The 17,885-nt window shown below is 37.3% G+C and overlaps 1 protein-coding gene across 3 annotated transcripts in view; it reads right to left on the reverse strand.

Moving 5' to 3' along the window:
• The window catches only part of SULF2 (sulfatase 2), a 159,332-nt gene that overhangs the window by 25,173 nt on the left and 116,274 nt on the right, over positions 1-17,885 (reverse strand). For all 3 annotated transcript variants that reach the window (XM_062589261.1, XM_062589260.1, XM_062589259.1), the window contains exons 6-11: positions 16,514-16,683; positions 12,119-12,269; positions 9,947-10,122; positions 5,889-6,017; positions 4,867-4,923; positions 3,925-4,054 (exon numbers count right to left, since the gene is read on the reverse strand). In XM_062589261.1, coding sequence (XP_062445245.1) covers positions 3,925-4,054; positions 4,867-4,923; positions 5,889-6,017; positions 9,947-10,122; positions 12,119-12,269; positions 16,514-16,683 — 813 coding nt within the window. The remainder of the gene's footprint in view (positions 1-3,924; positions 4,055-4,866; positions 4,924-5,888; positions 6,018-9,946; positions 10,123-12,118; positions 12,270-16,513; positions 16,684-17,885) is intronic.

Below are 17,885 nucleotides of genomic sequence, written 5' to 3' on the forward strand. Positions count from 1 at the left end.
ATTATAGGTTATTTCTGGCTGAAAGAGGAAAACAGTGTTGTTAATTATAATTTTTGATAAAGAATACAATCCTTGAATAACAGTCCTTAATAAATCACTGTGATTTTAATTTTCGTGGTTAGTTGCCTCCTAATGTTATCAGTTAGAAGGCTGATAAAATTTTTTATGTACGAAGTTATCCACAAGTCATTTCTTGTTGTAATCTCAAATTAAGAACTGGATCTCAAAAGTTGCTGAGCATGTGCAACTTGCACTGGAATTCAGGAAGTCCAAAGATTCACCTAATGAGTTATTAAAGTTATCTGGATTCTAGCTGGTTGGATATGCTTCACTGTTATCAAAAAGTCCTAAATTCCTTAGTAACCTCAGGATATCTCTGCTAGCTACAGCAGAACTGGAAAACCACATGAGAGAGAAATCTAAAACTTTCTTCCTTGTTGTTAAAGAAATTCCTTATAAACTCTGAGTTAGCTTCCCAGGTCTAACTAGTATAAGTACAAGCTACAGGGCCCTCAGGAAAAGAAGAAAATGTAAACTATTTTCTCTACTGCTCTGCCCTTGGCATTAGACACTGGCTAATGATAATTATGGTGGCAGGAATATGATCTAGGGAAACCATTTAGAAACTGCTGTAAGAAAGCACATATTAGTCACCACGATTTTCATCTCTGCTATGCCATGCTATGTTGGAGAATTTGGGGGATCAAGGGAGTAAGTGGCGTACTTTTATTTATGATATCTTCAAACCACATGGTCTTTCCTTACAAAAAGGAAATACCCCTTCATGATCCTGACTGTACAGCACAAAGTAACCAGGGAAGGTTGTATAATCAAACTTTCACTTCCAGAACATCTGCAGGAAACATAGCACAAACTTTTGCATTTTGAATTTTCTGGGGGAGAAACAGTCATAAGAAATAAGCTTTTTAATGCTATGTAATAAAAAATTCTACCTGTATTACATTTGCATGCAAGTAGAGCCTTGAAAAGAAAAGAGTTTGAAAAGGAAATAATGTAAATTTAGGCAGCTATTTTTCTCTGCAAATTAGAAATATTATTGTACTATACCCAGTCCTATTAAAGACAAAAATCATATTTTTTAAATGTACAGCACAGACTCCCTATAGCAATCAGCAGTGCTGCAGGTATCACATATTTAGCAAATATGCATAAAGTTGGCAAATGACTTAGAGAGAGATTTTGTGCAGCTGTTGTTATGATACTGAGGAGTTGCTGGGAATACTCTCTAGAGCACTGCTGGTATCATAAGTGGCTTCCACAAAAGCAAATGCAGGCCGCCAGATGAAAGTGGGTCAGCTCCCACTTACTAGCCAGTTTAGAATGAAAGGCCGAGCTATACTGAAGAGAAAGAATTTGTGTGCAAGCCATTAGGTACCAGGATAAATGTTTTTTACTTCATCTAGGAAGAAAGAGCTCATCTCTTTTAAATCCTTGAATACAAATGACGAGCTGCTCTTTCATCTGAGGCTACAGTCACCCTTTGTTGGATGCAAAATACTAACACAGCCTAAACCCTACTAACTGAGGAAGAAAATACGGCAACACACATTCCCATTGCACTCTAAAGCATTTACATACATTATGTTGCCAAAAAAATCCCACATAATGGGCTATGAAACAAGGTTTTAAAAAGCGTGAATAACCTCATCTCCATGATCCTCGTGCTCTCTTATCAAAATGATTATAGGTCAAGGAGGGTGACAGAGATTTGCGTTTTGTGGTGATGGAATAGTATTCATACTTGCATACTCACAAGGGGAATTTCAAGTTCTCCATCTCACTTTCATAGCTTTCTTTACATCTCCTCTCCTCAAAACTCTGTCCTTGTCTCTCCTCATTCACTCCCTTCCTGAGTCTTTGTCCTCCATTTGTGCTTCTCTTGTCTTCCTGCTCACACTTCGCATTCTCTGGCACTTCTCAGACTACTCTGTGCATGGAGTAGCAGCTTCCCCAAAACTTATTTGGGTCAACAGAGAGACTCCTAATGAATTTAGCAAGTTTTCACTAAGTCCTGACCCTGACTTCTCTTCATTTTTATACCAGAATGGGAAAATTCATCTCTTGCTCCAAACACTCCAGATACTCTTAAATGCACAATAATCAAGTGACTGTAGGGTCAGACAACATCTGCAAAGCAACCTAAAATCTGTACAATGTAAATGCCCCCAAGACAGTGGTATGTTTCTCATTTGGGCACATTCTACTTCCTATGCAGAACTGTGAACAACATTAGCAAACTGACAACAACCACTTGTCATTTGAGATGTTTTTGCTTCACTCTGAAAAGACTTTTGGGTGCACCCATATTTAGGGACAATCTATCCTCAGATAAGCGCATTCATTTCCCACTGTTCCTGCTGTCTAGACAGAGAATGAGGACATATTCTCTGGAGTAGGGGTTAGATGGATTGAGATTCCCTTGAGAGCCCTTCCTAGACTCTAATTGACATGATTGTTAGGCAATTTTTCCTGATGTCCAACTTAAATTTCTTTTTTGCTCAATTTCATCCTATCACTTCCAATTACATTTGACCGAACTGTTCAAAACAATTCTTCTCCTCCCAGTCTCCTCACAATGAGGATGCAGCACACACATTTCTTATTAGCACACCTTCACTTGAAATTTACTGGCAATTCTAAGAACAGAGTTGACATTTTTTCCCCTCTTCTTACATATGTCAAAGACATTTTATTTTCCCCAGAAGAAAATATAAGCCTGTGCATGTGTGCAGACAATACAGGGATGTCTCCCTCTTTTCCATAACTGAGACATGTGGTAATTATAGCAAGAAAGGCTGAATGTGGCTAAGCTACCTTATGTAAAAAGACAGTTTCAGTTCCAGAGACTTCTTGGAAAGTCTCATTTCCCCTCTGTCCTTACAATAATGTTTAAAATAATTGGGAGGAAAACGACCAAAGGAAGAAGCTGAAACATTCCTCAAAGGGAAAACACTGGTGAAAAAAGAAAAGTCTTATTTCTCCAAACTACTTACTGGATGATATTGTAGCAGAAGCAATGACTTTCCCCCTGCTTTTTCAAAGAATGTGGCAAATTTAAAAAAACAATGACTTGTTCACACCCATCTAAAACTTCAGCTCCAGACATCTGATGACAATAAACTACTGCCCAAAAGTTAGTAGTTCTTTAACTTCAGTATTTTCAAGAAAAAAAGGACATTATGATCACTTTGTCCACTAAGTAAGACAAAGAAGCATAGGAAGAAAAGAGCAGCTGGAAAATGTTCGTGTGTATCAACTGCATCCAAACACTTAAGGAACAACAGACTCATTTCACAGGTGCACTGAGTTACATGATCTGTATAGCCAGAAGCAGGAAGAACACACACAAACACACACAAAATCAGCCACACAGCTTCATGCCCCTTTAGACTGCCTGCAGTCAAAGACTGCGTATGTTTTCACCATATATTTTTGCTAAGAGCAGGGATATATTAAGTTCACAGAATGTAACTACTAAATGTTACTACTATGCTACTATATTACACAAATCTAAATAATAATAATGAAATTAATTAAATTAAGAATTCAAGAAAGGAAGCCATGTACATTTGGAGTAGGCTGATCTGTTAGGCTTACTGTAGTTTCTCATCAGAACCCCCAACCACATTCTGTTTGGGGAAAATAATATTAAAACAGCCTAGGTTGTTCTTTCTCAGTAGTCAGAATCAATACAGGGCCACCTGAATCAGCAATTTCTTGACTGACAGTGAGTCTCATAAATGCTATATATCATACTGTTTTGAGCAAAGACCCCAAAATGAACCATTTGATGGATAAGCTGGCATTGACAACAAAGTGAAGGACATTGTCACAATCTACAAGAGGTGTTAAGGTTAGCCCAAATATGACTGCTTACATTCAGTCAGGGGCTGGATGCCTTACCTGCCCAAGCTGTTCACAGGCTGTTTGATACTCAGCTCGCTGACAGAGGTCTTTCACACGCTGGTATTTGGGTAGGAAGTTTTCTTCTTGGGCATCTACCTTCTCATTTTCTCTCTTATGCAGTAGCTTACTGGAGTGAAAAAAAAAAATTATCTGCATTAATTCCAAGATATCACATTTTGCTGGAAAGGCTCAGACCAGTAGGCTAACTTCCAGGATCTCCAACATTGCTGGTGGCCAAAAATTAATAGTCCAGTAGAAATTAGCACTCCTCATCTTCTCTGATAACACATTCATCTCATACTCCAAAGCAGCACATGAAGGCATGCAAAACTAGAAAGAGCACATATGTGCAGCCGAATACCTCATGCATATCTCCTCCCATTCCCAAATAAAAGGCAAAGCTCTGCGATTTCTGCCCTTCTATAGACACTTAAACTACTCATAAAACAATGCAGTTGAGATCACCACACCAGTATGCTACATGGCTGCTGGGTAGGCAGCAACAGTTCACAGAAAGGGACCACATCCTCCTCAGAACTCCAGGGCTGCTTTATGCAAACCTTCCAAGCCCACTGTTACATATGGTGGCAAAGGCACAGAGGGAACGGCCAACAACCAGAGAGGAAAAGTTATCCATACTCGCATAATGCGTATATAGGAAGGTGGAGGGCAGCAGTTAGAGCAAAACCTGATGCCATTCCACCCCAGTTCAAGCATAACCCCCCACCCTCAGGGCAAAGACGCACTTACAGAGGCTGTAGGCAAAGACCATACATTCCCTCCTATTGCACAACCATTGCCACGAGGCACACTGCAGCCCTGTCTCTGCTGGCACAGCTAAACTGCTTTAGGGCTTGTGGTAGAGCGCTGCTTTGGCTCTAGCTATTCAGTATCTTTCTATTTATAGAGGCTGAGCTTTGTGATTAACCCTTTCCTTACCCCCTCTCCACTAGGAACGAGTCTCTCCACACCTTCATCTTTTTCTTTAAATGGAACCTGGGAGCAGAGAAAAAGAAGAAACAGATTTGCACAAAACCAGTAATCAGATCATGCCCTAGCTTGCTCTCCAACCCCCAATTCAGATGAGAAACATTACACTGTCCTCTCAGGGGGCATGCAGCTTTATGAAGCAAGAATACATGCCTTTCCAGTGTTAACCATGAACAAACATAGAACAGATTCGTTCTCATAGGGACAAAATTCGCAACAGATTCACACAGTATAACAACTATGTCAACCTAAGCACTTTTAAGGCACAAGGGATTAACTGAATCGTCCTAGATCACAAAGGACTGCAAATTAAATCAGGATTTCCTGAATTGAGTTTGGGCTCTTAACCTGCACACCATTCCCATATTATCCTATCCCAAAGCAGCTGCTCCTGTTTTCCCTCTCCCTCTGCCCAACTACTTACAAAGCAAATTTCTTTCTTTCCATCTTCCTTTACACTAGCTGCTGATTTTCTCTACCAACCATCCAGTCTAATTCTCTTCCTCAGCCTTTTTCTAGTGCAAGTTTTGATGGAAGGTCTCAACTAATAACTGTGCAATTCTGAGTGCTAGTCTGTCTTTATATCATAGCCTCATACACAACTAACCCTTCCAACTCAATTATTCTACATTTTATCCAACATGAAATGCTTTGGTACAAAATGATGCCACAGAGACATTTCAAATCTGTAACTCATAGAGCTAAAATCTTCATGTGCAGCCCACTCACTGCTACATTGATTACATTCAGTATCCCATCTAGCTAATATATGAACCTGACAAAGCAAAAATAAACAAACAAGGTCAGTCACATATTGCTAAATAGGTCTTTAGATTCTCCTGTGAATGATGTGCTTATACAGATGGTAATTTTATTACACTTTCCTTTAAGTTTAGCTGCATGTTGCTGAATACTTGCCCAATCTCCTGCCCCCTATCCTGCAAAAACACATGCACATTTCCATTTCTTACCTATTCACTGGTCTCTCAGAATCCAGAAGTTTTAGAATGGATTTACCATCCATATCAGACGGAATATCCAGTCCGGCAATATCTAGAATTGTAGGTGCAAGATCAATGTTCAATACAATGTGAGGATTCCTGAAAAAATACGTATGAGAACCTGATTTAGAATCACCAAGCAACTACAGTAACTCTAGCTCGCCTGCACAGAGACCAGGCATCTGAAAAAGCTTATTTTGTAACATTTGCACAGAACAAAAGAGGACACAAATCCAAAGCAGTCTGTATTGAACTGAATTAAAATGTAAGAAAGATACCAATAAATTGGTAGACTAAGAACTAAGCTGCATAACCTCAAGAGGGACTAATATGAAGATTTAAACTTTAGCACAGAACATTTCTGAGAATGTAAAGTAGTTCATAAAGCAAAGTTAGTTAATTATTGCAATGGAGGATTCAAAACTCTTTCAAAACATGAGGAAGCATTTGAGAATCTCCTTGGGTGTCCTACAGAACCAAAGTTTCTGCCAAATATGCCGATAACTTTATTAAAAAGTAAATTAGGTAGCACAGGCTTTAGCTGTTTCAAAATATGGTACAGAAATAAGTACTTCAGCTCACATCATAGCAAGTGTGTTCTGAGGGGAACACGGGGAGAAATATACTGCCAACTACCATGGTAAATAACTAGAAGTAATAATGTAGAGTGAGACCTAGAAAAAGGTAAGGAATCAGGAAAGAGAAAGAAGGAAGAAAGCAGTTATGGAAAAAGCAAAAGGCAAAGTAAAAGAACAGCTTTAACTCAGATAATATCAGCCTTTCCAAGTGCATTCCAAGTGCTATCCATTCTGCAAACACTTATAAACAGCTTTAACTCTAAAACTTCAATGTTGTTTGCTCTCACTGTTTGTCATGCTCTGTTACTTAGCAAAGTAGTAGCTCAGGCTCCTCCTTCACTGCAGCCAACAAGACAACATTTGAACTTAAACTGACTTCAAATTAAGTTAAAATATTGGCATCAACTCCAGAGGAGTAAAGATGGTTCCCATTCTAAATCCCCTTGAGCTGCCAGAGCTAAATATGAAAGGGTTCCTGGTTCAGAGCATCTAGTTACACAGCCCAGCATTCAAAAGCTAAAAAATGTCCAAATTTGTAGTCATATCACTTGTCTTTACTGTCGGTCCAGTCTTGCAGAAGTGTTTTCAGTTTATGTTGCACCTTACAAAATTATTTGAAATATATCTATGATGACGTTGTGTAATAACCCACAATATCAAATATATACATACCCTTTATTAGCTGCACACCATTTCTTTTTCTTATTTCTTAAAAAAAGTACCAAGGAAGGCACTAAATTTTTTTTTGAAAAGTGGAGGGGAAAAAAGCAAATAAACATAGTGCTATGCAATCTTCTACAGCACTGAGCATCAAAAATGAGCCTGCTATAATTTACAGGCACAAAGGAAGGACAGGACCAAATGAGCTGCTCTATATGCCAGTGCAGCATTCCAGCTCAAGATACAGGACAAGAGAAAGCTGCCAAATTCACATTAATTAATGATACACCATTTATAAATTACTACCTTTTTTGAGTGAGTGAGCAAACAGGCACTGACAAGAGCATGGATGAAGAATTAAATAGATGTACCTAATTTGATTTTAATTATTAATAATTGTCTTGTAGCATATTTTGTAATAGAAATGTAAGCTTAGTATTGACTTGCTGCAGTGACTTCTATTAAATCTTCCTTGGTATCAAAAAGGAGTCACAAAAATTGCTCTGCAAGAAAAACATAAGATCTATGCAAAACATGCATGTGTGGAGTCGGGTTCTACCATGTAAAGAAATTCAGGCATAAGGTAAATTTATTATCTGACATGTTCCCTCTTCAAAGTATTTTATTCTGTTCTTCCTATTTGTTCTACTGCAACAGGTTCTGTTCTGTTAGGGTCTCTCAGGCTGACTCTTGTGCTTCTAATAAAAAATATCTTTTCTTCTTCAGAAATCACACAAAAGTAAAATCCAATGGGAAAGTTTCACAGGTTTTATGTCTGTCTAAGTGTAAAGACCATAAACTATGAGCTAGCTGGCCTCCTACATTGCATGTTGCAGAAAAACTAGCTCAGTCCTCTCTGGTCACATTAACATTGCCTCTTCATTAGGACCAAAAACTGCAAATGAAGGGAGAAGAAGAAACACACACACATATGTGTATGTGCATGTGTGTGTGTGTATATATACATAAATATATATATATATATATAAAAAAAAATATACATAGTATAGGCATAAATATATACCTATAACATACACATACATATTTATTTAAGAAAAAACAAGTTCTCAGGAGGCTAAGCCATCTCACTTGAAATTGTTTGTTGCTGCAGACAGACTTCTTTCAGTACTAACCTGTTTATTTCTACCTAAAGAACCCCTTCCCTACAACCTGTGCTGTAGTGAAGAAAGGCCCTGATCTGATTTTCTATTAAACCAAGAGGCAGCTTGGACACTGAAATACTTCTTATTCTTTGCCATTTTTAGCATTACAGGAAGTGACCCAAGTTCACCTAGGATTTCAATTGACTCCAACCTCATCTATGTTTCATCTCCAAACTGTAGAATTTGATAGCACTGCTCTTCAGCAGAGTATTGAAGCATCTTCTGTTTAGAATAGGTTCCAGTCACAAAGTCCCTAATGCATGCCCCAGCTCCCCAGAAGTTTATCTTTCAGAATACTCCTATTCCCCTCACTGTGTCTTTTGTTTCCTCTTATCTGCTCTACTATCTGCTCTACTTCTCTCAAACTCAGGGCTTCAAACCTTCTCCTTATGTCACCTCACATTAGAGCAGTCTCCTAGTTCCTCTACAAAACACACCTCCTCTTTTTTCCCAGTAATATCACTCACTTGTGTCTTTTTGATAAGGTCATGTGTTTGAGTTATTCAGTGCTGACTTCCACAGAGGCAAAAAACGTGATTTTTCAGCATCAAGACCTCACGACTTCAACTGAAATCAACAAAAGCTTTGGAAACTTGGTACAGAAAATGAAATAATCATGTCTCAAAACGCTTAGTGTTCAGCTTCTATCAGGACTGCGCTTTAAGAAGAGATGTTATTTCACACGCATAACTGCTGCAAAGAAATTACAAATACACAGTGCAATGCCTACATAATTTAGTATTTTTTTTGCTTATTGATACTATGAATCAGTGAATTGAACCAGCAAGTAGAATAACATTTTTTATATAATTATTTGCCATTTACACAGTAGATACGGTCCTCTACAGTGAACAAAAAAATTTGTGCATGGAAGACTATACATGTTAATTATGCTAAAGCACGAACACTGATATAAATTAAAGACAGCAAATTATGGCACTGTCCAAAATCATTACTTAAGTGCAAATATTTGATATTGAAATAATTGCTTAGAAAGTATATTTACATAATTTCTTAGCTGATCAAAGCTACCATTTTAATTAACAGTCATATTCTGCACGCTAGTGCGTATCTGACAAATGGCCTTAACCACATAATCGCAAAGGATGAACCAAGGAGAAACTTCTGTGGATAATACTATGTTAAGTATTACGTACATTCTTCTTCAAAAGCTAAAACAAGTGACGCCAGAAAATGATTTAATTAATGTCCAATAATAATTATCTACTGTGCCAGTAGGCATTATACAACGTAGTTTCACCTGGAAAAATGTATTAGTAATGAGTATTTTTTTGCACTCTTCAAAAGGAAACAAATCAGTGTTTCCTGTATTAGACACATTTCCAAGTGACTTTTAAAACTGCATCTACAAGAGTGTAGTGACTTGGGTTGCACACTGGTGCAAAGAAAAGGTAGTGGCAACCTTGCTTACAGAGCAGCACATGCTGTTAATTCTGCTGTCTGAGTAGACCTCCTTAGCTGCCAAAGAAGAGTGGGTGGTCAGTCAAAATGGGCAGAACTTCGTGCCACCACTTGGATGCCAAGGCAATATGATTTGAGATGTGAATATAATGGATTTTTCTAGTCACAACATACACACACTTATGCACACTAGCCAAGAACTTACAAGGACCCAGCCTCCACGTTTGGACCTCGGACATAGAAAGGAACTCTGATATCGAACTCATATGGCATGGACTTTCCTTTCACTAGCCCAAACTGCCCAATATGATAACCATGGTCAGCTGTGTATATTATATAGGTATTGTCCAGTTCACCTGTTTCAACCAACATATTATAAATCTGAAAAAAAGCAAAACAAAACAAAACAAAACATGACATTCTTTGCATTGCATGGTACTGTATATAGAGAATATTGGATACAATTTTCTGCCTATATATAATCTACACATAAACAACAACACTTCAGCATGCCACTGAGTTATTATGATGGACTATTCTGAATGACATGGAATCACATACACACACAAAAATTTACAACTGAAATTTGTCGTTATACATAACAGGGCAAATCTCCATTTTCTGTATTTAGGTAAACTATTAAGACACCAGATTTTGAAAAGAATTTGGGTGCAGTATTTTGTCTCAGAGTTATCCAAATAGTACTGTATGTACACGGTAATATAGATGTGAGTTTTAGACGATGAGCACTTTTGAAATTTTCTTTCCACCTTTATCTTTTTTCTGTAGCAAGCAATTTTAACAAAATGAAAGCATTTGAAATCTCTTGCTTATTTAAGCACCACTCAGCTAACCTGTCTTCAGACAAATGAGTCCCCATTATTCAGAATATTTGCAAAATTTCACCCAAATAAACATCACTTAGTCATACTCTCACTAGCTGGAGAACAAATACTGAGGATTAAGAGAAGCTTTAACCATACTTGTGGTTGCTTCTAGGGATTTAAATCGGAATCTTTATGTGAAATGTACTGACTTGAACACCAAAGATCAGTTTTTATGTGATACTTTAACTTGCACAGCTCCATTCAATTTCTGTCACATAATGTACATGCAACATCAAGACAGTACAGCAGACCTTCCCAACTGAACAATCATTTCTTGTCTATTAATTCTTATGGAGTCTGTGCTACAAAAATATAAGCATGGTTCTGGTATCATGCTGACCTGTATCAAAAGAAACTTCTTTGATACAGATAGAATTTCATCAATATAAATTTAAAATTATCTGTTCCAGTACTGCAAAAATTATAAACTTTTATTTTAGTGTTGAAAGACTATTAGACATACACAGTTCAGTGGAAAAGATCAGACCAACTTGGAGATTACAGTCAAAAACAAACAAACAAAACCAAACCAAATCTATAAGAAACAAAGGCATGATAAACTCATCCAAAGTGAAACTATTTTAATAAAAAGAAAAATCAAAATAGTCTAGTAAAGCTCCCCTAATGCTGGTATCTGATCCACCTGATCAGGTTCATTAATATGAAGTAGAGTTCATACTTTCATGAATCAGCAATTGCAAGACATTACTAACAAGTTAAAGCAATGCCATTCAGATAATCTCCTCCGTGCCTTACAGGACTCCACTTATTTTACGTGTTACCTTATATCACATATTTTTGAATAGGAATGCCAACAGATAAGCAGTACTTTGCAACATCTTTAAAGCTGACTTCTTGTAACTGCAAACAAATCCTTTACAAATCCCCCCCCTTTTTTTTGCAGAAGCTTTTAGCTAGTTCAGATATTTCTATTCAAGATACCTGCACTGTGAGATTTCTGTAATCTCACCATTACGTAATGGAGACAATTCAAAAAACTTCTATCTACATATCTACTTTTTGTATTTAACATCTTGGACCTGTTTTAACATAGTGCTATTCCACTTAGGACTGGTGTATAACTATTTAAAAAGGAGTTCTCTCAGAAAGCCACAATGTTACAGGATCATTGTGTAAGTTAGTTATTAATTTCCAATAGATTACAGGATGACTTTTTACTATCAGAATATATATTTTTAAAATTTATGATGTACAATTTTTTCAGATGTTCCCTCTCTTCTTAATCAATAGTGGGTCTGTGGCAAAAAACAGTTGCTTACACCACCCAACTCACAGTGCCTATCCTGACTATCAAGATCCTGACATCTTGAATAGAGAGACAATATCCTCCGAGAAGATGGCATGCTATTTAAAAACTCAAGCAGCCCTCCTCCTCCCTCAATATATCCATACAGTGCACAAGAATTTTGTAGCTTAATTCAAGAAAAAAGTACCTGTTGACCTGAGAAAACAGTGACTATTGATCTTACCGTCTCCATAGAGTCATCCACAGACATGAGTGTTTGAAGGCGCTTTCTCTGCAGCATGTTAGTGAACTCCATGTGTATAGGTTTCATAGGACCTGTATACCTCATTATCCAGTGCTTGTCTGGGTTTGGAGCATAGTTATAACTAGGAGTGCTAAGGAATAGATGCAAAAGTAGAATAATTTAGCAGTGTAGAAGAAAAGCCACAGTAATGTATATCAATAATTTCCATTTGATCAGTGCTACAGAACTGACTCTCTGAGGTACAGGAAAATATTACATTCAGTTTGGAAAAGTATTATCCTTCCATGGTCTATATGAAAGATGGGATAATGAAAACAGCTCTGTGGGGAATAAAACCTATCGAAAGAGTAGACATAAATTCTTCTAGCAGTGTTCAGACTAACATGGCTACATTTCAAGGCCAAGAGATCAGCCTCAGGAGCCTAACACCACAACTGGGAAGTATTATTTGAATGAAGAGCATGAACTTTTGAGTTCCTACTCAGGTAACTGCTTTGCTTTTGTTCTGTGCACATTAGCACAAAATATTATTGTGCAGACTGTTTAACAACAACTATCAAACTTGCTGAAAAGTTACTGATAAGTAACATCTCTTCTGAATTCAGCATGACTGGCCACTTGAATACTTTAGCACTTGTGTACCCAGAGGAGCACAGGTACCCTACCTGGTAGTATCAAACTGCATGTGAGCTCATGGCAAGCAGAAGTGGATACAAAGCCGGATTTTAAAGACCTGCCAAGAAAAGCAGGGGTGAGGGGAAACAGGACTGTATTTTGTAGATACTTTCCAGCCACCAACTCTTTTGTGATCATCATAAACTCTCAAATTACAAATTGATGAGTTCACACTAAAGAAAGACAATCAAAATCACTGCCAAAACCCCAAGAGCTGGATTTGATGTCCTCCTGGAATCTCACAGCCCCTTCAAGTCCTCATGATCCTATAATATCATTAAAGTGATGAGGACAAACATCGCTGACTGTCCATCAATTCATGTTGTTGGCAGTTCCAAAGATTGCTCTTTTTATATTGTTCTAGGTCAGGTGGATATAAACAAAAGATTTATTTTGGTACATCATTATCATGATGTTGACTCACCAGCTCGCTATAAAGTTAAATTTACATCTTACCTTTACAACAAATACTACTTTTACCTACCATAAATATTCCTAAAAAGTTTGTTATTACTCAAGACTGAGAACCATTTTTATCCATTTCTTCATATCTTGGCTCAAAACACACCACATGCAGATTCTAGAATATTAAAGATTACTTTTTCTAAATAATTTGTTAGGGCTTCCTTTTCCATTGAAAGGGATTAGATCAATGTGCAAGCCAAGAGGGTGACAAAATAACACAGGAAAAAATAGCAGATATTCAATTATTTTTTCCTCCTAACACAAAACTTCCTGACAAATTCAGTTCCTATTTGAAAAGTATCTACTGTTGTTTTTACATAGGTAAGAGAGCAGCAAAGTTATCAAGATAAACAACAGTAACATAAATTGAATCCTCTCCTTGAAGTGCATCTAATGTATCTTTGAATATGGCAGGTAGTCTTAAAAGCTTTAATATAAACACGAAATTAATAAATTGACAATGAAATATTTTATGCAGAAAGCCTTTGTGGGATGCTATCTGAAAAATGTGCATAGGCAGCAAATGGAGGATTCTTCATATAGGGAGGACAGGGCTGGTGTTTATTCTCTGTGTATTGTTAACAGCCTCTTGAATTTCAGAATGTTATGGTGGATGAAATAATGACATTGCTCCTTTGAAAATGCTGACAGTTATGGAAACTGTTGCTATGTGATCCCCAGAATGAATAAAAAGTGCTTGGCAAACTCCTTTTCAGCTTACTTTGTGATTTCCTGGCTGATTTGAAACCTCCCGCTGTTTAATCCAACCAAACCCCATGATTTCCTTTGATTACTACAAATGTAACCCTCTTACACTTAACAGATTTGTCTGTCTTATGGGCAAAACACACAAAATATAACATTCCTAGAAGTTGAGTAAGATGGCCTCATCAAGAGTACTCAAAAGTCAAGTGCTAGCCTGATTGCATTTGACCTTGGAAAAGAAGGGTGGTAAAATGTACCCTCCTCAGAAATAGTATTTGTGGTATTTGTGATGCCGAACTGTTGCATCCTCTTCAGCTCTCAATATATGCCATAAAGAAGGAAAATTGATCATGTAGCCCAGGGATTTGCTATGCTGATGAGGATAATTTAGGGAAAAAAAAAAAAAAAGAAAGAAAAAAAAAAGACTGCAAAGTAGTGTGTCAACCAGCATGAGCATTACAGTCACACCTTCATTTTGCACCATGGATAGAACATATGCATTAACACATCCACTTTACCAGTGCTCCTGCAGGAAAAGATACAAAAATATGCTACATGCTGTATTGCCTCCCGGTTCTGGCACTTGGCAAAGCCTGTTCAGTCACAGCTTCGGGGCGATCTGCGAGCACAGAAGCGCTCTACTCCTGTACTTCTCATCGCGCCCTACCCGCATCCGCAAGGTAGTGAAACAGCGAGAACTAGCTACACCTCATTATCCGTGACAGACTTATCTGTCACAGAGGGATTCCCTAGAATGTGGGAGCAGGGGGAAACATGGAAACCAGAGGACTAAGTTGCATATATAGTGAGGGAATGATGCACTTCCTGCATTTTTAGTTTCAATCTTAAAACTAGGCCAAGGAAAATACTTATAGATTATTTTTACATAGTGGTGTGGAAAAATATCTGAAATCATTTAAGACTGGCTGTTTCTTTGCTCAAGATACATACATAAAATTCTCTACTTTATATTCATATCTAAAAGAATAATACAATTCCATAACCTACTATGACAATTTATAGTAGTAGTAATAGTAGTAATAAGAAGTACTAATAAGAAAACTTATTTCTGCAACATGATACTTCCTGTATAATCATCCTAATAAAGGGCCCTGCAAATAAAAATTTTTGGGCAACTATTTTATAATCAGATAGATAAACACAGTTTGCAGGAAAGCAAAAGGAATACAGATGCAGTTTTTATTTTTCATTGCTGTCCTTCCTCAACTCCTTCCACTCCTATTCATCAGACTGCCATAATTAAATTGCAACAGAATGCTGTTTGATAAATGACTATCATCTCTCAGATAAGAATGCCTTCCAAAAGCATTTCTAATAGGACTGAAGTCAATGCTGGGTACTAGCAATGGCAGAAATTACTCATTTAGTACTTTTGTAATTTTCATTTCAAAGAAAAAATATGACCCTGAGATGGCAAAGAAATATGAAATACTGTATTGCTGCAAATCTGGGATATACACTCTCTTTCATAGCACAGCACAAAATAATGAAATATATAACTCTGAATTCTGTAATACTTAAACAATAGAACAAAGGAAAAATTTTCTCTCAGAGTTTATTTTAAATTGAGTGAAAAAGTTCAAACAGATTTCACTAGACTTTAGATATAGTCCTGAGCAAGCCTTGGCTACCAACTGATCATTATTTCAATCAAATCCCAGTTCCTTCACAAACCAAAGTAAAACGCAATGCCCCTTGGAGAAAAAAACGTGCATGTAGAAAGAAAATTACAAATGTTGAACATCAGTGAAGGCACAAAGCCAGTAATCAGAAAAATCTTGGAACGTTTTCAGTTTGGCTAGAACACAATTTGGGAGAATCATTCACATGAGCAGCATGTGAGGAGGTGTCTGAGCTACACAGTGGAGCACTACGGAGTTATGACTATAAGCAGGCTCTGTGACTATAAACAAGAACCATCTCATCACAGTGTTGCACTGGAGCTAACTCATTAACTGGGTAACCAGGCTGCAGTGCTTCTGGCACCTAAGCTGTTTTGAAGACTGTGTCAGGTGCCATGTAGAGACACGCCAACTCATTCAGAAATAGCTGAACCATCTAATTTGACACTGCAGGCCTCTAATTCCTCTTTCCATATATAAAATAGGAATAATAGCTTTTGCACACTATGAGATTTTTAGTAATACCCATAAACTAACATAGTTTGTGCAAATGGATAGGAAGATACAGTTTCTTCCCCTGAAAAGATTACAATCCTAGAACCAGATTTCGATTCCCCTGCTCAAAATAAAACAAGTTTACTTCCCAAATAGTTTGTCACGATGCCCAAAGAGTTCAACGTGAACCTTTCTGTTTATCTCAGTGAGCTACAATTTTGAGTTCTAGATGTGGTAGCCATTCTCAAGATACTTGTACTGTTTTGAAGTATAAAAAAATCTTCAAATTTATGCCAAGAGTATTGTAAGGCAAACATTTTTTTTCGCCCAGAGGTACACAGTACTTTTAAACTCCTGAACCTGGAAATACAAGGGTTTTCTTTTTCCTTACATGTGTTGTGAGGCATTAGGAAAGAGATGTGAATACTGAGGGGCTGAATCTTCAGGACCATGAGGAGCAGCATGGCTTATAACCATCAATACAGGCCTGTGAGGGTACATCTTCTTTGAGATTCTGAAGAAGGTAATACTGTCATTGGTGATCAGATCAGTTAGATAATCCTGGAAGTGGAAGGAAAAATTTAATGAGATACTTTAACAATAATCACAAGTTGGGGAGTGAGGTGGCAAGGGAAGTCCAAGGTATCACAAGAAACAGGCAAAAGGAAGCTACTTAGCTCAGAAAGAAAGGAGGAGGGAATAAAATTAAGATGTTAAAACTTCAAAATCTTAAATGAAATCAACCTCTCTTCACTGACTAAAAATACAAAAAGCAACAGTTTCACCTCAGAAATAAATGACACTAAAGAAGATCAGCTAGAAAGCTTTATTCACAGAACGCAAAATTAAATTATGGAGATCACAATGCTAAATATATAATTAATAAAGAATTGAAAATTACAGGCCAATTTCTCTGCTTTCTGGTGGTTAATTTTTCAAGGCATGTAGTCCCTCCTTACCTTATAAAAGTGCTTTGAAAATTCAAATGGGTTGGTATTCATTTTTCTTAATATCTCTCTGAAGCATCAGTCACTAAAACTAAAAGACGCTCGACTAGCTGGACCAAAAATTTCATTCATTTTACAGACACAGTGACAGCCTGATAGAGATGTATGTCTATAAAGTAAATTACTGGGAATTCAGAAAACTCCCTTTGGAAGATGTGGACTGTCTATCTTTATACTTTCTAAAAAGTATCACGTACATCTGCTATCTCCTAGAGCTAAATAGATTAAAGAGAATATTTTTTAATGATACGCAACCTTCTTTTTCTTGGGCTATATTATGGGAACTACTGCACATAAATACTCCTCAGACAAGAGTAGGATGGGACACGCAACATTGCAAAGCTGTTCTTTAAAAACAAAAATAAAACTGTCATGTCATAGCTGAATGTAAAATCAGATACAATGGCTGGCTCCGGTCAAGTGAGCAAGTACAAAGTGTGGTACACACTGGATAGCATCTCCCTGTAAGTACCACTTTCTGTCCATGATTCAGACACTTTCTCCTCTTGACCACTGCCAGTGTCCTTGGCCTGAGAAGTCAGCTGTTATTAGTCAAAGGAAACCTTTTCATTGACTGTATTCCCCTTGTTTCTCCTAAATTATTTCCTGTGTATCCCAGAACCAGGCTGCCAGCATCCATTTGTATTTTCATATATTGGCCTGTACATGAGACATGTCTGTTACGCGACTGCCACGATTACGATCATTACTGATACAATATTTGCAGTCAGGAAAGCAGGTGTAAATAGACATAAT

Source organism: Rhea pennata, chromosome 16, assembly GCF_028389875.1.
Source record: "Rhea pennata isolate bPtePen1 chromosome 16, bPtePen1.pri, whole genome shotgun sequence".
Taxonomy (NCBI): Eukaryota; Metazoa; Chordata; class Aves; order Rheiformes; family Rheidae; genus Rhea; species Rhea pennata.